Raw genomic sequence first — 24,309 nt, forward strand, 5'->3', positions numbered from 1 at the left:
AAAATAAAGCAGCTCTTCCGAGGGGCTTCCTCCACGTGCAGGACCACCCCAGAACCTGCCATCGTGGGCCCGTGTTTATCAGAGCCCCATCAACAGGAATCCAGGGGACAGAGCCGCAAGGGGACCTTCTGTTCCTGTTCCTTGAACAGCATGGAGATGGGTAAATGACAGGCAAATTCGAGGAGAGAAAACATGATTGTCAACGTCCTAGGCGAGTGATTTAGGCACAACAGTTAAAGGGGGGGACTGGGGGAGAGGCTGGGCAGGGGTTAAGCAGGACTTGGAAGCGGTGCAAAATCTCTGGTACAGAAATAACAAATCCCAAGCAAAGTTTGACATATTTTGTTTTTATGTACAAACCGATCAACGATACAGATGGAATTACTTTTTTATATATATAATATAAATATCTACAGCAAATCCCCTAAAAAAAAAGTGAATTAAAAACTAGCTCTCAGCACGAAAGGCCTGTTGACCCCAAAAGTGTTAACTTCCCATGAGCCTATTCTTAGCCAAACACTTGTGGGGCCTCCAGGGAAGGGAAGGACAGAAGCGCTTTGGGACCAAGGCGAGAGCCTTCCCTCTCTCCAGAGAGCTGAGGTGACTTGAAGGTCATCTGGGGCCCAGGACCTGGGAGTGGTTAAACTGTTTCTTCTCAAGACTCCGGAGCTCCTTTGTCAAGCTGCTGATTAAGCGGTCTGTTTCCTGGCAGGGGCCCAGAGGGAGGGAGGGAAGGAGGCTCTGATAGTGTGAGGAAGGAAAAAACTTGGGGGTATTTTGATAAAAAACACTTGGTAATCAACGTCTCCCTGTAAGCCAATGTATCAAATTCACCAGAGGGACCCCTGTTATTTAGCACTCTGGAATCTACAGACGAGCGTTGTTGGTTTTGAGGAAGATAATTACTTAGCACCAGTTTCTCCCTTTCTGCTAGTTTTCCCATCTCCGCAGAGCTCCTGACCGGGATCAGCGCTGTCGCCGCTACTTTTCATCAGTAACGGCGGCTGGACAGGAGCATCACACAGCACAGGATAAACAGCGCTCTCACTTGGAACCGCAACTCCCCTGGGGTCCCCTGCGACCCAGTGGTCTCCTCCTAGGCTTGCTGTTTGGTGCTCCGGGACCCCAAGGGGCTTCACTCAAAGTGACGCAGGTGGTTGTACAGCGACTGGACGTAGGTGAAGACGCACATGGGGTCCGGCTTGCGGCCCATCACCATCATGTCCTCCACTTCAATGAGGCGCTCGCAGTTGGCCAGATTCCTGCAACACAGAAGCCCCCGCCCCTCTGGCATCACCATCAGCACCCCCAGAAGAGAACCCCGCATGGAGTTCATTGCCCTGCCACGGTGAAGCCCATGAGCCCAGCAGACCCTATGGGCACCCCTGGTCTACCAGAGGGGTATTTCCTGGACCCCCACATCCAAGGACCACCTGTACACACTGATGCAGGATCCCCGTTTAAGTGAGCCCCAGAGAGCGCCCGGGCATGTGCCAGTCCGCCCGCTGCATCATCTCACCCTACTATCGCTCCATTCCCGTCTACTGCTGAGTCTTGACATAACAGCTCAGCCTGGCAAAACTGCTGCGCCTGCGCCCAGAAGTGGCTGGCCTGCGAGCACTAAGCCACACCCAGAGAGCAAGAACTATTCCCATTCTTGATGCATGTACTCTGGTGGTTCTTAGGCTCCCAGTCTTCCCCAACCCGCACACACCCACCCACATCTCCATGACTATCAGGGGTTACATCCATGCTACAGACATGGGGCCAGAGAGAGCATATAGTGGGCAGGGAGCTTGCCTTGCACACGGCCAAACCAGGTTCAATTCCCAGCACAGCCAGGAGTAAGCCCTGAGTACCACTGGGTGTGGCCTCCAAACAAATAAATAAACAAAAACACTGTGTATGATTTTGGGAAATGCACTAAGCTTCTTCAGACCTCACCTGAAACAAGGACCACCTGTGGGATGAGCACTAGTGAATGAGCTAACCTAACCTACAACAGTCAGATGCAGTGTCTGGCACGCAGGAATACAGCAAACAGACATAATTGTTGATTTTATCATTTCGCAGTGGAGTAAATATGGGAGGGGGTGGGGGGAAGGGAGATGTGAGGACAAAGTACCCGGGGTTAAAGTGCTGGCTCTGCCCACTTCTGCTCCTGCTCTTCTCTGTCTTCCCTGGCTATCCCCAGGGTGCAGGAGCCACCCCTGTGCCTTTTCTGCCAGTCCCAGCTTCAAAGACAAGGTCCCTCCCATCAGCCCAGGGCCCTGGTCTGTGGTACTGCCAGGAGGCCCAGCCTCTTCACTGGAGGCAAACATCAAGGAGCAAGGGACACACTAGTGCAAACCTAGCAGGGCCATCTCTAGGGAATCCAATTCCAATGGCCTTACTCGCAGGGAGGAAGGTGCTCAGAGGACCTTCCCCCCCAGTCTCTCTCTCTAGGACACTCTCTCTCTCTCTCTGTCTCTCTGTCTCTCTCTCTCTCAGACTGAAGCAGGCAAGTCCTGGGGAACGTGGGAGCAGGTTCTGTGCAAGTGCCCAGGCTGTCTGCACTGACAGCAGTGCTGGGGGTGGCACTGGATGCCAGAATAATCAGTCCGGGATGAGGCAGTGAGTGACCCTCCGAGTCTGGGAAGGCCCTGTCTCAGTTTAGTGACCCCTGGAAGATCTCGGTCCTTCAAGGACAGTTCCGCTCCCTCTGCAGAGGCCCTTGGCAGGACCAAGTGGGCCCTGATCTTCCCCTTTTGTCTCTTGGGTCTCTCCCTACTGACCCTACAGGTGAATCTGATCCTTTCCCTCCCACACAAGGGCCCTTCACAAACTGGAAGGAAACTTTCCTAGTCGTGTAGTCCCTGAGACCAAGCATGTCTGGCAGCTTCATGGTTGCCCCTGCCCCCAACCCCCTGCCTGGAAGCCTTTCCCCGCGGCTGCTCTTTTCTTGCGAGCACTCTTCAGAGAGCACTCAGGACTGCTGGCACTTTTCAGGAGCGGCCCACCATAGGCAGGCAAAGCGTGTTGACTCCCTTCTTCCTTCACTCTAGAGACACTGGCCCTCTGCGTAGTGGCCCCCACCCCCACCCCTGACCATGCAGGTCTTCACAACTGTGTGACCCCTCACCCCTGACCTCTCACCCCAATCTGGGTCAGCCCTATAACCTCATTCGCAGCTCTGCTGGCATGGCCGCTCCCTGACTTAGCACATGGGGAAGCCCAGGCCTGGCCTCTCGGGAGTCTCCCACACAGACAGACGGAGAAGAAACAGCCTGGGTGAGGGCGGGGTTCCAGAAACCCTCTCTCACTGCGTCTCTCCGCTCCTTTCCCTCCCCATGTCTTTCATGACTCAGAAAACCAACTGTCAACTTCGGGACTCACTCGTGATAACAGAGTCGTACCTGGACAGAAAAAGATCAAGTGATCACAGTGGACCAAAGACGGGAATCAAGCAACTGATTCTTGAGGTAAGTGTGTGAAAATACACGATCAGAGAGGAGAAGGCAGGGCTTGCGTTCGGGAAGCGAGTGTCTTACATGGCTCCATCACTGTCTGCTCTCCGGGGCTGCTTCCCCCGGCCCCTCCAGGGCTCGGGGCCACGTTCGCCTGCTCCCACCCTACCCACAGTCTATGACAAGAGTGACAAGATTCCTAGACGCCACAGACATGGGTTGAACGAAATTCGGGCAACAGGCCATGAGAGCAGGGAAATGATGCTGCTCGCACAGACTCTTGGACTTCTAAGAGCATGGAATGAAAAACCCCCTGAAGTCTCAAAATGGGAGGCTCCAGCTAGGTTTTTTAAAAACTTTTTTTTGTAAAATTGACACAAGCTTGTTTCAAGTAATTAAATGACATGGTCTAGTCCAAAGAAGACAGTACTGGGGGTGGGAAGAAAAAGTACAAATCATTTCAGCCATCACTGTACCCTTGCACCAGAGCTGATGTTAGCTTACAGCCATCTGATTGGGGGTGGCACGGGGGGCCTCACCCGAAGGTGTGTTCTAGGGTTCTGCCTGGCTCAGTGCTCGGGGGTTGTTCCTAGAGATGTTCAGGAAAACGCAGGGTACCCCTCACAAAGATGCACTCCAGCCCTTAGAAGCATCTCCCCAGCTCCTCAATCCCACTTGTATTAATTATTTTATTTATTTGTCTTTTTTATGTCCCATCTGCCAATACTCCAGGGTTACTCCTGGTTCTGCATTTGAAATCACTCTTGGTGGTGCTGGAGGGACCATATGGGATGGTGGGAATAGAACCCGAATCAGTCGTTGCAAGGCAAACGCGCCACTCACTGTACTATCACTCTGGCCCCCTCAATCCCACCTTTCAATGACTACTTGGTCCCACTCTGCTGGGGTTAGAAAAGGTTTAGGCTCTTTTTTTCCAACTCCTATCTATTGTGACATGTGGCAACCCCTGGGTTGGCCTGCAAGAGAGATGAAGGAGGTGTTTGAGGGGTTATTTTTATTTTTCTAAGCCTTCTCTAAATGTAGACTAGGATGCCAGGGCTCGGACTTCAGCCTCCTGTCTGGTTTTAGACAGAGAGACACATGGGGACTACAAATAGCCTGGAAGCCCCTTCTGCTCGGGTAACCCGAGAGCAGGACACATTCCCCCCAGGGCAAGCGGGAGGCTCTGGCCACACACCCAGATCCCTCCTGCACTGCCCCGTGCTGTGCCCAGAGGAGGAGGGTCAGGGCCCTGGCTGCCCGTCACAGCCCCTGCCAGAAAAGGACGGGGTGGGGATGGGGGGGGGCTCCTGCTTCGCAAACCCCAAACACCTGTCTCCCGAGAGGAGCTCACCACTCTGTCAGCATCACATCACTCACTCGGATTAGGCCGGGAGCCTCTGGGACTGTAATGACTGCGGGGACAATGCCACCACGTTTATTCCCCATGTTCCTGAGGCACTTGTCTCAGAAAGGTCTGGAACCGGGGCTGGAGTGATAGTACAGTGGGAAGGGCGCTCGCCTTGCTCACGGCCAACACAGGTTCAAACCCCAGCATCCCATATGGCCCCCTGAGCCTCTAAGGCACTCACCCCTGAGTGCAGAGCCAGGAGTAAGCCCTGAGCACTGCTGAGTGTGGCCCCAGGCCCCCAACACACACACACACACACACACACACACAGACACACACACACACACACAGACACACACACACACACACACACACACACAACTCAGAAAGATCTAGAACCATATCCTTCCTGTGGTGAGATGGATCTACAATTTGGGGGCCCCATGTCCTCCTCTCCTTCCCAAAGGCTGGGCCTTCATTGGACCCCAGTTCCTCTCAGTTCACGTGTCTACCCCCAAGCTGCCTTTCTGAGCTGTGTGCTGCCTGCTTGACTCCGGGGCCCGACTCCCACCCCGATACCTTTAAGGTCATCTCTATGTGATTCACATGGGGGGGCACCCACCCCGACTCTCCACAAGCATCCACACAAGCCTGCTCAAGTCAGCAGAAAAGAAGGCGCTCATCTCAGGGGTCAAAGGTTGTGCCACCCCCTCCCTGCAACCCAGGCAGGCAAGAAGCCCCGGGAAGGTAGGCAGGGCTGAGTTTTTTTTTGTTTTTTTTTTGTTTTTTGCTTTTTGGGTCACACCCAGCAATGCTCAGGGGTTACTCCTGGCTTTGCACTCAGGAATTACTCCTGGCAGTGCTTGGGGGACCATATGGGATGCCGGGGATCGAACCCGGGTCGGCCGTGTACAAGGCAAACGCCCTACCCGCTGTGCTATTGCTCCGGCCCCGGCAGGGCTGAGTTTTTACCAGGCCATTTGCTCTGGGGAGCAGGCAGGCAAACTAGAGGCGCCTCCTCCATCCCCCAAGTTGGGAATAGAAGAAACATCTGTTTGGAGTCTGAGCTCAAACCTCATGCTGGGAAAACACCATGAATGGCCCCGCCTGGCTGCCAAGGGAAGCAGTGCTCCCGGGGAGCTGGGGTGCCGGCCACCACCCCCATGGCCCCAGGCCTCGTTCTCCCTGCCACAGCGCCCCCAGGCCAGGGCTGCTCCCCCCCCACCCCCCCCAGGACACAGAACTGGAAGTAAATGGCACCACACAGCCTGCTGGCCCCAAGGGAGAGAGCTCTTGGGAGAGCTCTCGGGCCTGCCGGGGTAGGCCTCCGGGTGCGGCATCAGAGCACCAGCCCTGCAGACTCCGACAGTCTCTGTGTCTGGGCTCCAAGCAGCTGGGCCCCCTCAGTGGGGCGGCCCTCCCCGACACCATGCCGTTACACTTGGCTCCAGTTCCCCAGTGTCTGGATCCAGTTGCATACCACACTCCATCCCGAGCTGTTTCTGCAATCAGGATGACAGCTAGCCCTGAGCAGCCAGGAAAAGGCAAGACTTTTAAATGACACAAGGGGTTCCTGCGACCCCAAGAGACCAGGAGGAGAAGCGCTATCGAAGACCACACGACAGGGGGATGCCATACCCCAGCCCCTTGGCAGCAGCTCAGAGCCAGCCGCCTCTCTCTTCCTCCCTCAGGGCCCCAGAACAAGGTGGCTGCTCTGGACGCAGTGGCTGCCTAGGGGACCGCATGCAGATCTCACAGCTGCTGGCACCCCCCCCACCCCCCAGCTCAGCCAGGCAGGCAGCGGGGGCTGGGCTGGGACTCGCTGACAGGCCTAGGATGGAATGAGGCCAGGAAGGCAGCCAAGGCCTGGGAGGATGATTCCACCACCAGCAGGGAGCACTTTCTGGAGGGGGGTATGGGGACGAAGACAAGGAACCCAGGAGGTCAGCCACAGCCCAAGTGAGGGCAGAGGGCAACTCTGCCAGGCTATGAAGTAGGCGGACAGGAGAGAATGATCCGGGTTCCTGCAAGACACTCAGCACTGGGGAGACCCCAACTTCCTTTTGTCCTTTCTCCCCCAACTTTCACGATGCTCAGCGTCTGACAACACACCACACCCCCATCTGCATGCCTGCCTGCCCCGGGCAGCAGGGCGGGGTCCCCTGCCGTCCACCTGCAACATACAGCAGGAGGCCCAGGCAGGTGGGCAGAAGGCAGGCTAGGGCCGAGTGTTTATGCCCCACTCCCTCCACGCCCCTCTCAGTGACCTGGGAAGCCCCTGTCCCAGAGGGCAGCGCCCACCAGCCCATGCTCACCCAAGCTCCTACTACACCCTGGGCCAGACAGCCCCGCTGCCACCCAACTCTTTTCTCTCCTGCCCATGCTTTGGAAAGAGCCCCTTTCTGAAACTCTCCCCCACTCGTTTTAGTGCATCACTTGTCCGCCACCCAAACCTGACCCTGTCCCATTACCAACCTCTCCCAAAGGTCTGGGGTTGCCTTAGATCAAAATCCAAACTGGCGTCCCCATATACTTCACAGTAACTCCGAGCTGCCTCCACTGCCCCATCATCCCACCCCCTTGCAGCAGGCCGCCCGGGAGGCAGGCAATGCCATCTCAAATGCAGGGTACCCACGTTAGGAGAACGTGCTTCCCAGAGGCAGAGGGCATTCTTGCATTTTTTTACTTTTTTTGTTTTGTTTTGGGGCCACACCTGGCATTGCTTGAGTCTTACTCTTATTTCTGTGCTCAGGGTGCCAGGGATCAAACCTGGGGTAACACTCTAGCCTTTTAAGTAATTTTTTAAATTTGCTTTATGGCCACAAACAGCAGTGCTCAGGGCTTACTCCTGTCTCTGTGCTCAGGGATCACTCCTGAAGGTTTTCAAAGAACTGTAGAAGGTGCTGGTAACCAAACCCAGGTCAGCTGCTTGCAAGGCAAGATCTTTATCCACTGTGCTAGCTCTCCCATCACGGAAGCGCATGCTTTTTATGTCCTGGGGGCAGCTTATTTCATTTCCTGCTACTCCACAGCTGTGGCTAATTCCACCTGCTATCTCTTCACCAGCCCATAGGGCACACCCAGGGCTCTGGAGACCCGGGCCTGCTCCCCACACCCCATCTGTGGCTGTACCCACAATGAGTGCTGGGCGCCCCTTCGCCATGCATCCATTTCCCCATCCATACCAGAGCTGTGGCCTCAGGGTCCCTCGGCTCCCTGGGCAGCGGCCCCTATCCCGCCCACCTCTGTGCCCCCGCGGACGAGAGCAATGGGAGCTGCCCCACTCACTCGGCCATGGTGAAGGCCAGCTCGAAGTTCTTCTGGCGCTGCGTGGGGCTCAGGGCACTGTAGTCGAAGGCGTGCGGGAAGAAGGAGTGCACCAGGGCGCAGAAGGCCATCCCGTCGCTCCAGCTGGAGGAGAAGTTCTGCAGGTCCACGTGCTGGGCGAGGTGAGGCTCCAGGTGAGGCCGGGGAGGTCGCAACTTCCAACGGGGCACCCCCCCTCACGCCCCGCCCAGCAGAGGCCCCGCCTTCCCCCCACTCGGCCACGCCCCCTCAGCCAGGCAGCAGTGTGGGGGTTTGGGGGTCTGGGGAAGGAGTCCTGAGCACAGAACCCTGGGAACCTCCCCCCTGCACCCCGCCTCACGTTCCCGCCTTGTCCACACAGTCCCCAGGGCCGGCCTGGGGCTCACCTGGTAGCCCAGGGTCTTGCTGCGGCACCACTCGAGCAGGATCTGCTTGATGCTGCTGGCGCTGGCCACACCGAAGCTCTGCGAGCGCTTCAGCTTGGCTCGGGTCTCCCCTCGGCCCCTGCAACGGGAGTGGGCCTGCTGGGGGGCTGGCACGCTCTCAAGCCAAATCCCCCAGACAGTGGAGGCGCCGGTCCCACCACACCCACCTCCCGGGACAGGGTCTGCCAGGGTACGCCCAGATGTTCTCCACGCCAGGCACTGAGGATCACTGGGCCACTGGGGGCCAGGGGAGGCTGCCTGCTGGGAGCACGCGCCCAACCTCTGCCTCTGCTAGGATGAAGGGGTGGGTTTCTTCCTCTGTCCCCCAGAATACCCCGTAACCCCTGAGCCCAGGCTGTTTGAGTCTATGGGGACTCTTTCTGGGACTGTCCGGCACTGAGGCCACAGCCTGGGGAGCCAGGACAGGGCAGCACTGGGACCGGAGCCTGGCAGGAGGTTGCCACGCAGAGGTGGGGTACCCTAAGTGGGCGGGCATGGTCACAGGCCAGCAGACCCCCTGCACCCAGTTCCTGCCGGAAATCCCAGTCTGCAGCCCTGTGTCCAGTGAGAAACCAAAGACAGGTGTGAGGGCATCTCCAGGGGCTCCAGGCAAGGGTGTGTGTGGGGTGGGGGGGGGGGCTGGAAGCAGGCTCTGGGGGTCTGATCTTGGGGAAGGCCACACTGCCAGGGAAACCCACGTGGCTGGGGTCCTGGTCTGCCGGGCCCAAGACCTGATGCATACTTGCCAGCGGTGTCCTGCTCCCACTTCTCAAACAAGGCCTTCCGGGCCTGCGCCCCCGAGGTACGAGGCAACGTCTGTGACCGCACCAGCTCCCGCCGCCGCTCCCCCTGGCGCTGGGCCTGTGCAGTGACTGGCAGCTGCGGGGATGGTGGGGACTGGGGTGGTGTCACTAAGGGCGGGCTGAGAAAGAACCACTGAGTCAGGACAACAGAGGTAGGCTACCTTAGCGCATACATCCAAGGGGTGGGGGACAGAGGCAGTGAGAAAGGAAGCCACCCGCTGAGTCCCCAACCGGTTGGGCAGGTTTTCTGCAGAGCTGCATGGGGCCCCAGGGGGAGGAGCGCAGGGTCCCCTCCTGGACACAATCACAGTTGGTGCCTAGGGAGCAGGGAAGCTTCCCAATGGGCAGGGCTGTTCCCAGACCCCTTTACCACTGGGTAAAACCCCCTCTGACTCCTCCTGGCTCAACTTTCCAGAATACCACAATTCTCCTGGTACTATGAAAAGCAAAGTAAAATAAAGTCAGGTCTGGAAAAATAGTCTTCGAGGACCTGCCTTGCAAGCGTATGGTCACAAGTTCATATCCCTGATGTTCCACATGAGCAGAGCACTGGCAGCTCAGCCATCTGTCATCCCCCGCAGTGCAAGCAATTTCCAGCCACAATGCAGTCAGTGTGGGTGGGCACACAAAAATAGGGAAGGGGCATAACCCCTCAACCCCCTCATAGCACAGTACTGAAACTAAAAACTAGGAGGGCTACGGCCAGAATGTATGCGGCAGCACACTGACCCCTGGAAACCACCACAAAGTGCGAGTCACACCTGGCCAGAAACGGGCAGAGCCTGGTGTGGCCCCCAGGGGGCGCCACCACTGAAAACCCACCTCAGCCAGGGTTGTGCAACCCCATCATCACAGCATCAACCACCACTAGGAAGGGAAAGGGAAGGGGGGGGCGTCTGGAATAAAATAATACTTTTAATATCTCATAAAAAATATTTAAGGGTTAGAGCAATAGTATAGCAGGTGTGGCCAAGTAATTCCTAAGTGTAGGGCCAGGAGTAACACCTGAGCATCACTGGGTGTGGCCCCAAAAAAATTAAAGGCAAAGCCCCCCACCTTGCCCATTGACCTCCAGTTCCAGTCAGCATCCAGACCTGCCCCGGCCCGTGATTCCCCCAGGAAGGGAGCACCCGCAGCCAGGATGGATGAAGAGGTGAGTAGAGGACAGACCCTCCTGGCACCAGGAGGAGAGAGACGCCCTTCTGACTAAAGCCTGATGACAGATTGCTTTGAAGGGCCCATGGCAAAACCAGCCTGTAGCCATATTTTTCTGGAACTCTCCACTGTCCACGGGGCCGCCTCCTATGCCCTGCCCAGGCCCCACCTGTGGTCCTGGTGCCTTTGTCCTTCATCCTCTGACGCCAAGGCCCTCCCCGGGGGGTACCCAGGGCCCGAGGCTGGTGCATGGGTAGGTCACGGGGGATACAGCCATGACTCACCTGTCCGGGCCCCCGCCTGGCCGCGCTGCCCCATAGCCAGAACTTGCCGAAGACCGTGGGAGACTGGCATTCTTCTCTGAGGGACCCAGGGAGGGAGAGAGTGAAGTAAGAGGGCCAGTCACTGCCAGCCTCCCTCCCTGCACCCAGCAGCCCGGCCCAGCTGCCCTCACTCTGCTGATGGCCTGCACCGTCCCTGCCTCGGCCAATGACTGGGGAGAAAGAAGGATAGGCCATGGCACAAGGGCATGGAAGAGGCCTTTGGACGTGCCCCCCACCTGCACTTAAGGGCCTCCTGGGCCTCCCCAACCCCAGAACATGCCACAGGCCCACAGCAGGCGCTGTGGGTGGGCTGCTGAGTCTGTGTCAAAGGTAGGGTAAGAGGCTGTCAGGCCAGCGGCCTCACCCTAGAGGCCGAGCATGACCATGTCCACGCCCACGAGCCCTGCTGCATGGGTCCTGGGGCTGGGGCAAGGGTAGGGCCAGTGCAGGGCTCCAGGCCTTCTCCGCGTCTTGCCAGCCACTGACCTCGCCTGCCCTGGGTCAGTCTGCCCCAACCCTCCCAGCCGCCCTCTCGCTCCAGCTCCTACCACTAGGACTGGGGGTCCAGGGTGTACTGGTCTCACTGGGGCTCAGGCTGAGGCCCCCCAGGATAGCTGCAGATGTGGGCGACAGAGCCATGCCTGAGGTCTCCCCGGAGAACCTCTCAGAGACCCTCGTGACGGCCGTGACGGGCTGGTGAGGCAGCCGCAAGGAGAGGCTGACGGGACGAGGCTTGGGGGTGTCCGGTGCCGAGAACACTTGTGTGGCCTCAGGGGGCTCATCGCCTGGAACAGGGGACCCAGGAAGAGGACAAAAGGTTAGGGTCAACCAGACGTCCACAGAGCTCTCACAGCCCCCAGGAGAATGCTAGTCCCTAAGCCCTCTTACCACTTCCTCCAGGAGGTCCTCCAGGTCACCCAGCCTCTCTGGCCTTCTCCTACTCTGCCCCATGCAAAGTTAATGCCTTCTCCAGCCTCCCTCCAAGTAAGTCCAATAAACACTCAGTGGCTCCTCAGGGCCCTCTCCAGGGACCTGCATGGACAGTTCTCAGCCCCAGCTGCCCTCCACCCAACACAGGGAAGAGACCCCCCTTGGAAGCTTCCCTTTCCCCTGGGTGCAAACATCTGGCTCCACACTGAAGTGGTCCGCTGGCCAGCTGGCCTCCGTGCCTTCCCACCAGGGTAGAGGCCTGAGCCCACCTAGCCTTGCACCCACCTGGCCCTGGCTGGTGCCCATTCTCCACGATGCCGGAGCTGGAATTCCTTCTCATCTCTGACTCGTTAGCTTCGTCCTGATGATCCACACTCTGGAGAGACACAGACACAGGGTGGTCCGGTCAGCCAGGACCAGCTGCCCTTTGCCCCCACTCTAGTCCTCACATTTGAGAGGCAACCAGAGAGGTAGCAAGCTGGGGGAGACCCAGCCCCAACTGACCAATGCCCCAAAGGTAAGGGATGATGGTCAAGACTGAGGGACCCCGTGGAGGGTGTGGAGGCATGGTCTGCCCCTCCAGAAATGCCCTGGAGCCCAGGGAATGGGGGCCTCTGTGGGACATAGAGCAACCAGACCTGCTGGGAGGCTGAGGACAGGCCAGATGGGTGCCCTTCAGTCCTTTAGGAAGCACAGATGGGCAGGGGTGGGATGTGGTGAGAGCATAGGGGAGGAGCCCGCAGGGGGCCCACCAATCCGCAGTGGGATGGTGGCACAATGGCTAGTTCCAGCCCTCCAGGCCTCAAGTTTCCCTGTGTGAGATCCAGATCAGGGCACACCTGAGCCAGCAAAGCATCCTCTATCTGCCAGGGCCTTTGCCGGGCAGCTCTAAGAACTCAGTCCTGGGTACCAGCCCCACTCCTGAGGGGCCTGGGCTCACACTGGGGGCGGGCGCTGTCCCAGGTCCCACAGACAGTGAAGGTGTTGTAGGGGACAGTGTCTGCACTGTCACAAGGCAGGAGGGGCAGAGTGGGCCCTGCCCGGGCTTGGAACGCCCAGGTCGGTGCCAGGGAGGAAGAGGCCCAACTATTCTTGCAGGCAGGGCAAGAAGGGGCTGCCTTGCCAGGGGGGCATCAGTGCCGGGAGTGGGGAGAGCCTAGCCACGAGCAGACAGGCAGGCTGACCCCAAGAGCTGGGGGTGGGTGGCGCACAGGTCGACAGTGAACAGATGGATGAAAAGAGGGGGACATTCCCAGCAGAGGGACGAGTGGACAGACATGAAGCACAGAGCAGCATCAGCCTGGATGACAGCAGGCTGAGAAGCACTGCAGGCCGCTGTGGCTGCAGAGGGCTGAGGGGCACCCACAGAACTTGGCCTTGAACCCGTGGACAAGGAGCTGAATTCTCGGAGGACAGCAACAAGGGGACCTAGAAGGGGAACCATACAGCCTCCCCTCACTGGCAGGGGTGAGCACCTGACAAACAGTGTGGGCACAGGGGCTGGAGCTATAGCACAGCGGGTAGGGTGTTTCCCTTGCACGTGGCCGACCCAGGTTCGATTCCCAGCATCCCATATGGTCCCCTGAGCACTGCCAGGAGTGATTCCTGAGTGCAGAGCCAGGAGTGATCACTCTGCATCGCCGGGTGTGACCCAAAAAGCAAAAAAAAAAAAAACAGTGAGGGCACAGGGACAGGAGGAAGGGCATGCAGGGATGTGGGGGGACAGGGGCGCTGTCCTAGTCCGGTCCACAGCCTGCAGCCTAACATGCCAGGGCCAGCAAGGGTTTTAAGGTGGGGCAAGGCAGAGGAGAGGCACCTATAGCATGGTGGAGCAGAGGGCAGGGGTGATGGTAAAGGCTTTGGCAGGAAGTAGGAAGGAAAGTGAGGGAAAAGAGGGAGGAAGGGTGGCTGGCAGGGGCTGGGACAAGGGTCTGAGGAGGCTAATGAGAAGGGGCAGGCAGAGGGCAAGGAGGAGCCAGAAGGCCATCGAGAAAGGCAGGGAGGGAAGTGGTGGTGTTGGGGGGTGTTTAAGGGAGTGTTGGGAGGGAAAAGGGGTGTGAGGGGTGTGGGGGAAGGTAGGGGGAGTGGGGGGAAGGCGGGGGAGTGTGGTGGGGAAGCCTGGGGAGTGGAGGGAAGGCAATAGGGTGTGTGTTGGGAAGACAGGTGTGACAGGTATGTCAGCTCAGAGGTTGCCTCAGGTTGAGGAAAAGAGGGCTCAGCGAGGAGGCCAGAGCGATAGCACAGTGAGTTGGGCATCTGCCTTGCATGCAGCCGACCGAGGTTCGATTCCCAGCATCCCATATGTCCCCCAGCATTGATATGAGTGATTCCAGAGTGCAGAGCCAGGAGTAACCCCTGTGCATCGCCAGGTGTGACCCCAAAAAAAAAAAAAAAAGAAGGCTCAGCAAACCCTGAAAAAACCATCCACTGGACTTAAAGAGGCCATGGGTGAGGGGAGGAAGAGCACCTGCTGCCCAGGGCAGGGCCCCTCCCAACCCCTCCTCCAAACAGCAAGGAGAGGGGAGGGGCTGGGGGCTGCCCTGCTTCTTGAGGAAGGACAGTAGCTCAGGCTGAGAGAAAGGAGGGGCACCCTCATTGTTGGGGTGAACCTCTCTCAGGAGGGGGCCCCTCTCAGGAGACAGGGGAAGGGCAGGCCCACTGGCAGAGTAATGGAGACAATAGGAGAGCCCCCAGAGTTCCCTCAAGGCCAACTTGAAACCAGTCTGCAGTGAGACAGCCTGACCCCCTGAACCGCAGCACCCATCTGCCACCAGGGCACTGGGCTCTGGGGTCTCCCGTATCCACCTACCCTGATCCAACAGGTTCCATAGGCCCAGACAGGGGCCTAGAGGGACAGCTGATGGCGAAATCACTTTCCCAAGAATGTGGGTCTCTAGGGGATACCCCAGATGCCCCCGGCCGTCCCCCAGGTGCCCCAGGGACCAGATGCCCAACCTGCCAGGATGCAGGCTCGGGTCCAGCCTGGTTCCTGCGGTGGGGAGGAGAGGGTCCGGGAGGCCACGTGGAGCAGGAATTGAGTCTGCCCAGTCCTCACACCCCAATACTGAGACTTGGAGCCACCCCTCACCCCAGAAAGGGCTCTGTCCAGCCCACCCAGAGGGACTACCCTGAGATACACACACACACACACACACACTCACATACTGCATGGAGAGATGGCAGCAGGGTGCAGACCCCACTGCCCAGTGCGCGTCCTCAGCACACACTGACCTGGACCTCTCAGCCAGACAGTGGGAGGAAGGGGGAACCAGAGGGGTCCTCACCCCATGCACAAAAGAGAGCCCTTAAACCAGGGGGCAAGCCCCCCCACACACACACCCGGGGGGCCTCTGGCTCACTCACTCCCCCACTCTCCACTGAATCTCCTAGCTTGGCAGGGGAGGGGGGCAACCTGTTTCAGCACCAGGGAAGGGAATGAGGGGGCCCTGGGTGCTGAGGTTAGTGGGGAGTCACTGAGAGCCCCGCGGGGCTGGGTGTGTTGGCTCCAGCCCCCCAGAAGCCCTGTCTGGACTTTGTTTTAAGAAGGTGGGCCCCGAGCCTGGGAATGCTCAGGGAGACATGCGGGGGTGAGATAAGCCTGACTTCAGGGACCCTGTCCTGGGGCTGGGGGATGTTTCTGAGTAGTCAGAAGAAGGCAGGGATATTTCAGGGCGCACCACAACCACTGGCAGCCAGCCCTGCCCCCACCCGGAGATGGACACACACCCTCCTCCTGGCCACCCTGCGGCGTCAAGGTCTCCAACTTCTCCTTAAAGCTCGACTCCCTTATCGTGCAGGGTGTCTGCGAGCGGGAGGCAGATAAAGCGGGTCTGGTTTCTCTCACGGCCAGGCCTGGACATGGCAGTCCTGGCAGCCTCGCTGGACGGATTCTACAGCCTGGCCCACTGGGACCCGGGGCTCCAGCTCAGCTAAGGACACTCAGGGAGCAACCGGGCCCAGACTCGGGCTGTGGTTGTTCCCCACGGACCCCAGCTCCACAGAGCCTCTGTGCCTGATGTCACTATTCTGACTCCCTCGCTCATTCAGGCCAGCTGGGTGGGGGGTGGGAGGGCACCAGATGGGGTCCAGCCCCATTGGTTTAGGTCAATGGTCTTCAAACGCCTGTCCACAGACCACCACTGGTCCACGGGTCTAAGGAGGTTGAACACCAGTGGAGAAACAAGACAGCGGGGAAGGCACTTGCCCTGCACATGACCAACCCGAATTTGTTCCCCTGCATCCCTTATGGTCTCCTGAGCACTGCCAGCAGTAATTCCTGAGCACAGAGCCAGGAGTAAGCCCTGAGCAACACTAGGTGTGGCCCAAAACATTAAAAAATAAAGATTGAACATCACTGTTTTAGACACAAAGAAACTATGGTCCAGCTAGGTGCAGAGATACCCAAAACCTCTCAGGAAAGGCTTGCCAAGCAGGTCCTATCTGCTCCAGAGAGTCAGGCCTCCTCCAGGAAGTCCTGGCTGATTACTCCCACCCGAACTCACCACCCTCTCCCTCTTCCCAGCGCCACCTTAGCTGATGACTCCTTAAGCAAGTCGGGGCTCTCGGCAACACTGGGCTCAGGACATATTTAAATGTTCAACTTGGGGACGACCCACCTCTAAAACCATCAAGAGTCCAGTCTGAAGCCAAAGGCCTCTAACACACATTGTTTATCACAGAGGGCGGGGCTAGTGCCTGCCCCCACCGCGCCTGCTCTCAGCAGCACTGGCAGCTGCTGGGCTGAGACCCTCGGGGAGAGAGACAGCCCCCCACGGCCCCCCTCAGGCCAGAGATACTGGGGGCCCATGGAGGGGTAGGTTCTGAGACGCAGGCTGCTAGAGTAGCACTTACAGCAGGGGTCCAGGGGCTGGACCGAGGGAGACATGGATCCCCTGAACCCAGTCCCTGGGCCCCCCAGTGCCAACCACACGCCAGCAGCAGCTCAGCAGTCACTCCTCCTCCTGCCTCCCTGCGCCTGGCATAGGGCTCCCTGGCTGCACCCCCACCCCACAGCCACCCTGCTGCAGCACCCCACACTGGCCTTCTCCCCAGTCACCTGAAGCCCTGCTGCTCCGTGGCTCCCACATCAGCCCTCTCCCACCCGCTTCTCCCTGACCTCTGGTCGTGACCAGTCTCGGGCAGCTGAGAGAATTCCACTTCCTAAGGCACATCTTCACCTGGATGTCTCAGCACAGCCCAGCTGGAGGGCAGCAGTCCTGAGCACCAGCTCCCCCCCACCCCCCCCACAGGCACCCCCTACCTACCTCCACATACGGGGATCCCAGCTCCCCTCCCCCAATACATACACACACACAGGGTCCCAGCCCCCATCCCCATATACAGGGTCCCAGCTCCTCACACACACACACACACACACACACACACACACACACACACACACACGGGGTCCCAGCTCCCCCCACCCACACACTGTCTGGCTCCATGCACCCTCTCTCCTCAACCATCACACTACGTCACCCAGTTTCCAGCCACCTTCCAGCCCGCCTACAACTTCAAGGAAGTCTGCTGGAAAACAGGAGGGCCCTGTCCCCTCCCCCCTTCATCCTCATAATCAAGACTAGTCCACCCCCCCAAGAGACACGACCGCAGAGAGCCTCTCATAGATGCATGTGTATGCTCAGACTTTATATATTCATATACAGATGACTCAGATTATTTTTCTTAAAACTTGGACAGCTGCTTCCAGGAACAGACAAGTAGCAAATGTGTGTTCAAATAAAATCGCAGAAGCAACTGATGACACAGTTGATTTGGCATGTCTGAACTCTGGGGTGATTTTACAACACAGAAATGAGCCTCGCATGCTCAGAGCCCGCAGAACGGGTGCGATTCCCCTGCAGTCACTGGGGGGGTGGGGGTGGGGTGGGGGTGGGGGGTGAAGCACTGGGACAGCGGCTTGCTTAAGGACCAGGAACAAAGACCTCTTCCCGGCCGGCCTGGCGCCCAGGGGCCTTCCCAGCACGCCCCTCCCTCTCCACCCACCCGCTCTCCCCAGGCCTTTGAGTCCCTGGTGCCTTTCAGTGGCTGCTCCACCCCACCCCCACCAGCGCGGGCAGCAGCCAGCCCAGGTCCTGGACAAAGCCTGCCCAGTGGGGAGAGGCTTCGGAGCCCTGTGTGTGGGTCCTCACCCCTACACAAGGGGAGGGGGCACACAGATGCTCTAGACGCCCTAGCTGCCCCCCTCCCCCCAACCCCTCCCCCCACCCCCCCACTCCTGCTCTCTCCAGGGCCACTAGCAGGGACCTGTTAGCAGGGGGAAGGGCTACCCTCCCCAGCTCCTGGGCCCCTGAGGTGGAGCTGACGGTCCAGAATTGAACTGAGGGGCACAGGTGCAGCCCTAACCCCGGAAGCACATGCCAGAGCAGAGTGGAAGACCCCACAGTGGACTCTCTGACCTGCTGCCCCGGGAGGCTCACCCCCGCACCCGTCCCCCCCGCCAAGAATCTAGACGGCGCGGGGCTGGTTTCCCTTCGCGGTCCAGGAGGCGACTGCAGTCTGGGTGCCCCTCTCCCCACCCCTACGCCCCGGCGCACACGGCGCTGGAGTTCAGTCTGAGTTAATCAATAACTGGGAGTCGTCAGGCCTCACCGAAGGGGCAAGTGGAGGGGGGTGGGGGCGCGGGAATGCAGGTGGGGGTTCAGGGAGTTGATCGGTCCAATACGTCGGCAAGATCCTAAACAGTGTGGACCTCCGTGTCCACGGCCTCAGTGTCGCGGGACAGAAGGGAGGAGGGAGCCGGGACTCAGGGCCACAGGGGCTGGCTGCAAAGGGAGGTCGGGGGACAGGTGCAGCGGGCCGGCCGCCCCGTTGCTTCATGGCCCTCTCCAGAGCGGTCGCCGAGCCTCGGACCGAGTCCCCCCGGCTGGGGGTCGGGCGGAGGCCCCGCTTCCCGGGCTCAGGAGCCCCCGCGCCTGAGGCTCACCTGGCCGCGGCCCGACAGCGAGAAGGTGGCATGGCTGGCGAAGCGTGCGGTGCCCAGGCGGGGCGCGTGGTCGGGGACGCCGGGCGCCGGCGGGGGGCTGGGCGTGCCGGGAGTGCCGGCCGCGGGGGACAGCCCGGTGGCCAAGCCCAGCGCCTCCACCTGGCGTGTCAGGCGCTCGAGCTGCGCCTGCAGCCGCTGGTTGTCGCGCTGCAGCTCGGCGACGGTGCGCGCCAGCGGGCCGGCCAGGCGCAGCGCCTCGGCCACGCGCCGCTCCACGCCGCGCTGCAGCCCCTGCATGTCCTCGTGCAGCGCGCGCACCGCGCCCTCCAGCGCCGCCTCGTAGCGGCCCAGCGCCTCGCGCACGGCGCGCGCCTCCTCGGCGTCGGGGGCCGGCTCCATGGCCCGCCGGGACGGACGCGCGCGGGCACAGCGGGCCTAGCGGGCGGCCGCAGCGACGCGCGAGCTCCGCCGCCGGGGCCGGACTGGCAGCCCGGCCGACTTGGGCCGAGGGGCGGGCGGAGGGTGGGGTTTCCCCCGCGAGCGCGGGGACTGGACGCCGCACGGGGGCGGGGCCTCGGGGCGGGGCCCGGCGGGCTGGGGTACCGCCCCCAGCAACCGGGACCCGCGGGCCGGCCCCCGAGACGCCCCAGACCCCGGCTCGCCCCGCCTCGCCTCTCCCCCGGCGCGGAGCCGCAGCGAAATGGCCCGCCGCCACCCCAGATCCCCGAGGAGAGATCAACGGCCCGGGGGAGGGGGTGCGAGACCGCCGGAATAAAGGCCCCGAGCCCCCCCAGCCCTTGGTGGACGGCACTTTTTAGAAATCCCAGACGTGAGCTAGGTTTTTCCCTCGGGACGGCTGGGGTCCAACTTGGCGTGGGTGCTCCGCCAAGTTGGACCCCAGTGTGATCAATAGGGGCAGCAGTCGCCAGAACTGTGCCTATTGGTCCCCCCACTGCCCCCCCTCTGCGCCGCCGCGGGCACGGCTCTCACGCGCACATGCTCACCTGCCGGGCCCTGCCTGGAATGGCTTGCACCTGTTAGGACCCGAGAGCCGGTAAGGAAGGATAGGCGGTGACCTATCCACTGACCCGCGCACCACTGGTGTCTCTCCGCCCGCCATCTGTTGCCTCCTGGCCCTTCCCGCCCTGGGGTGTGGGGCGAGTGGAGCTCCAGTTCCAGGGGAAAAAAGGCTCAGGAAAAGACACCGGTGCTGATTCTCACAGAGAAGGCTGAGGCCTGGATTGAACCCGCAAACCCCAGACAGGCGGCTCTGGGCCTAGTCACCCCCTCTCTTAGCATTTCAGGCCCTAGCCTTTGTTTCTCCACCACTATCCTTCTGAAAGTTCCTTTCATGCCTAGGTCCAGCTATTCCTCCCTTCCACCAGCTCCCAGTCAAGAAGAGAGGAGAGTAAAAACAGTGCTGGCCTGGGAAGGAGAGGACAACTAAGCAAAAAAAAGGGTAAAAGATACTGCACACTAGCGCTCATGTATGTGGTAAAAAAACGACTTCAAGTTAAAAATGGAAACATCTCATTCTTTGTGCATGAAGAAAAAAATGTTTAAAAGAACAGCTTTCCTGATCAGCCTTCTCCTTCCCAGGCCTGGCCCACCAGAAGGAGGCCCAGTGGCTAGCAGGCTCGGCCAAGTGATGTTCTCAGCAGGAACAAGAAGTGAGAAAGGTCTGCTCCTGACCCATTCAGCTTCCAAAAATGCTGGCGCCACAGACCTTCTGAGCTAACTTGCCTTGCCCCAGAGGAGCTGCAGTCTAACAGATGCTGAGCGCTGAGTCTCCCCTAATCCCCCCCAGCCCTCCCCCCACGGGGACAGGAAGGAACACTGGTTACCTAATCCACGGAGCCTTCCAGCAATTATTCCATGAGAAAGCCAAGTGCCAAAATGCATGTTACATGTGTATGTGTCTGTGCACACAGAGAGAGACTGAGAACGTGTTCCAAGGAGTCGTCTGGACAGTGCGAGCCGAGCCGCTCCCTGCATTCTTCCTCTGGGTAGAATCTTGGATGGAGGGGAGGCGCTGCCTGTTACTCTTGCACTCACAACCCCCACACACAGGTCTGGGGGAGGGAGCTAAGAGGCCCCAACTCCTCTGCTCCCCAGCTGCTGGTCTGGCAGCCTTGTGGGGGAGTGGCGGGGAGCTCAGGAACCCAGACCTCTGGGGAGGAAACCCTAGTGGAGATTGCCCTCTAGGCTCCATCCCCATAGATCTGGTCTTGCTGATGTCCCATGTGAATATCTGGGACAGCCCCTGGGGAGGCAGACAGCACCAGGAGCAGACAGCACCCCCTGGGCTGGTTCCTGGCCCACAGCACTCAGGCCGCTGCAGCCTTGAGCCTTGGGGAGACCTGGGAACTGAGGCATAGGGGCCCCTGGGTGCAGAAGAGGGAGTGGAGAGAGGGCAGGAGAGCTGTTACTGGCTCCTGATGAGTGGGGGAAGGCCTCCTTGAAGCTCCAGACCAGGAAGAGGGGGCCTCCCTCAGTCCCCTCCCCCCTGGCCCCGCCCCTGCCCAGCACCAGAGAGAAAGAAGAGCTGGTGAGGAAGCCAACTCCCTCCACATTCATGGGCCCTGTGGTCAGCCAGTCTCAGAGGAGGCGACCCACTGCGACCCACCGCGCTGGGTTTGGAGCCCACCCTCCCAGCTTCCCCTGGCCTGGCTCGGACTCCTCTGCTGCCAGCTAACCCCTCTGCTGGTTCTGAACTCCAAGCCCCCTGAATCCACTCTCTGTCTATCCAGGAAGTGAAAGACCTGGCCTGAGATAGGGAAACTGAGGCCCAGAGAGAGCCAGAGACTGGCCCTAGGTGACACTGCGCAACTGCAGGTGGGCAGGAATTTGGGGTCCTGTCCCAAGATTTAGGGTGGTTTTTTTCCATGCTGGTCCCAGCACTTCTCCCAGAAAACAGACAAGTCCAGACAGCGCCTCCCTGCGCTCAGCTCCCCTAGATGGCTCCTCAAAGGCTCCCCACAGCCCCTCCTGAAGTCCTCTGGCAGCAGACCCTCAGCACGCCTTCCTCCCCTTCCTGACTCCAGCTGTCCCCATCCTGCCCTTCCTCCCTCCTTATCCTTCAGCTCAACCCCATGGCCCTGGGGTTCAGAGCTTTGTCCTCTTTCGCCTGTAGCCCCTTTCTGACCGCCACCCTACACCCGTGCTGACGGACCCCATGTCTCAGTATCCCCATCCTGCCCTCTCCTGAGTCCTGTCCTGTGCCTTGGGACAGAGAATTCACATTGGTCTGATGGGTCAGCGAGAGGGTGGAAGGGACTTCGTGGAAGGGTGCTGTCCCCAGAGGCCTGTCAGTCACACCCCAGCACCCCCACCATCTGGCCCGGGGCTGACATACCTGGGTGCAGATCACAGCCACACTGCACACAGGCTCAGAGCCTTTCATCAGAGAGCCGAGCCACATCTCAGCTGTTCATCCTCCTCACGGCTGGAGAGATGCTGGCTTAGAACCTGCTTGGCCACTCTGTGTGATAGCAGGACTGGGGCAAGGGGCTCAGGAAAGGGGCTCACAGGAACGCCTGAGGACCAGTCTGGCCGCTGGATGGGTGGACAGTGGGAAGAGAGAGTGGAGAAGACAAGGGCAGCTCCCAGGTGCTGACTTGGAGTCTGGGGGCCATGGAGTAGCAGTCACTCAGATGGGTCACAAAGAGGACTGGTTAGAGGAAGTGGTGTCTGTGGGGGCCTGCCCAGCCCTAAGTACACAGGGTCCCGTTCCAAGGCCACAGCAGCCTTTGCCCTGGGGCTGCCTCCCAGCCCCTTCCCAGGAAGGGTTCAGGGCTGGCACGTCAGAGACCAGGCGAACCCACTCTGTCAGCCCTGATTGCGGCCACACCCTCTGTGCAGCCTCTCCTGGGCCTGGGGGGCAGATTGGTGGCTGGGACGGCCTGTGAAAGCAGCCAGACCTCTCCTCACATACACCTCAGCGGAAAAATCTAAGCAGGACCTGAGGAGAAGTCAGTCCAGGACTGGAGCCCCCTCCCCCGCCCACCCGGCAAACAGCCCATTCCCGGCTCCCCCACCCAAGTCCTGAAACCCGGCTCTGTCCCTGGAAACCGTTGCTGTGTTATGAGATCTACAGGGGTGGGACACGGGGCTGGTATTTATCTTTTCCTGCCAGGTTGCTGGATTCAGGAGCCAAGAGGCGGCATGAGCCATGGTGGAGATTGGAGGAACGGAAGCCCTGGGGGCGGGATGGGCTGCACTGGAGCCTGGGACTCAGGAGAGACATGTGGGCGCTGCCCCCGACCCCAGCTCCGCCTGCCTGGGCACTGCCCCTGCCCTGATGGCCAGGGGATGCTGGGAAGACGTCTGCCTCCTGGGTCACTCACATATCCCCTTAGCCACACCGCCTTGGAAACCCCATGCTTCCATCCCAGGGGACACCGGCAGGGCACACATGTGTGTATGAGGGCGTACATGTGTGTGTACCTGTGATGCACTTGCACGTGGGTGGGGAAAATGTGAGTTCTGGCGTCTAAAACACCTGCACACATCTCAGGGCACAGGCCTGGCCTGCAGGCTGTGCACGTTTGCAGGCATGCAGAACTGTGGGAGGGATTTTTATGCATTTGCTATTAGGGAATAAACATGTAAATCCAGGTGTCAGCATGGCCCTGTGGGGGGGTGCACATACCTATGTGTGTGTGTGTGTGTAGTTGTGTGAGCAGGAGTGTGTGTTTGAGCATGAATGTTACATGCTCTATATCCATGCTGGGAAAGGAGGCCCAGATCTAGGAGGCCCAGATCAGAACTGGGAAGGTGGTTCAGTGGTGGAGCCCTGGGTTAAGACCCTGGTACCACACACACATGCACACAGACCCAGGGGTGTGGGTCCACAGATTCTTAAAGTTTGCTGTGCTGTGCTGGAGAGTAAGTGGGGAGTTGGTCTTTCACGCATCAAGTTGGGTTCAATCCCTGGCACCCCATGTGGGCACCCCCAAGCCCACCAGAAGTAATTCCTGAGCACAGGGCCAGGCATCATCCCTGAGAACCATCAAGTGTGGCTCAAAAGCCAAATAAATATAGTAAATAACAGAGTCTGCAGGGTTGCCTGATTTCGGGAGGGATTCAGAGAACAGAGCTTTGAGGTCACCTGGACCACAGCAGCCCTACCTCGTCCTAAAGAACAAAGAACTTCCCACAAGCCCCTGTTGTGGCCTCGGCTTTGCTGGGAACAAACCACGTATCCTGGTGCGGAGGGGCTTGTGGTGTCCCACAGAGATAGGGGCTGTGGAGGGAGGGTGCAGAGGGAGGCAGCTGCTTCCAGCCCAGATAAGGCCTGTGGACTCACATTTTCCATTTCGAGGATCCTCCCTCTTAGTCCCAGCCCCCTGAGCCCTGGCCCCATGGCCTGGCCAGATCCCCATGAACTCACTCCAACCAACCCTTACCGGGACCCTCCACAGCCAAGCCAAGAGGGGACTGGGGTCCTGGTAAAGGGAGCACCTGACCATGACTTGTCCTTGGCAGTTAGGGACTAGGGACATGGTATCTGGGCCAAGCAAGCCCAGCTGGGGGCCTCTTAGCTCATATCCTGACCCCTGGGCCTCCGGAAATGGGCTGGAGATGGGGGGCAGGGGGGATGGCGGTTTGCCTCTTCCCAGAGCAAC

At 59.6% G+C, this 24,309-nt stretch overlaps 1 protein-coding gene across 1 annotated transcript; it reads right to left on the reverse strand.

The window, feature by feature from the left end:
• Positions 1–326: 326 nt before the first annotated feature.
• Positions 327–19,155, reverse strand: SMTNL2 (smoothelin like 2). The gene is made up of 8 exons (XM_004605230.2): positions 18,683–19,155; positions 12,025–12,115; positions 11,358–11,594; positions 10,771–10,846; positions 9,271–9,450; positions 8,490–8,607; positions 8,086–8,237; positions 327–1,262 (listed from the first exon to the last, which is right to left on the reverse strand). The coding sequence occupies exons 1-8, from the start codon at positions 19,079–19,081 to the stop codon at positions 1,136–1,138; spliced, it is 1,380 nt and encodes a 459-aa protein (XP_004605287.2). The 5' UTR covers positions 19,082–19,155; the 3' UTR covers positions 327–1,135.
• Between the last annotated feature and the right edge of the window lie 5,154 nt (positions 19,156–24,309).

This window comes from Sorex araneus, chromosome 3 (genome assembly GCF_027595985.1).
Source record: "Sorex araneus isolate mSorAra2 chromosome 3, mSorAra2.pri, whole genome shotgun sequence".
Taxonomy (NCBI): Eukaryota; Metazoa; Chordata; class Mammalia; order Eulipotyphla; family Soricidae; genus Sorex; species Sorex araneus.

What these genes read in the sequence shown, in the direction of transcription:
- SMTNL2 (XM_004605230.2), bottom strand. Translation starts at nt 19,081, where the DNA reads ATGGAGCCGGCCCCCGACGCCGAGGAGGCGCGCGCCGTGCGCGAGGCG. An exon ending in CTGGACCCCCAGTCCTAGTG is followed by an intron (nt 10,847 to 11,357) that starts GTAGGAGCTGGA and finishes TGGGTCCCTCAG; the next exon opens with AGAAGAATGCCAGTCTCCCA. An exon ending in GAGCAGGACACCGCTGGCAA is followed by an intron (nt 8,608 to 9,270) that starts GTATGCATCAGG and finishes CTCCCGTTGCAG; the next exon opens with GGGCCGAGGGGAGACCCGAG.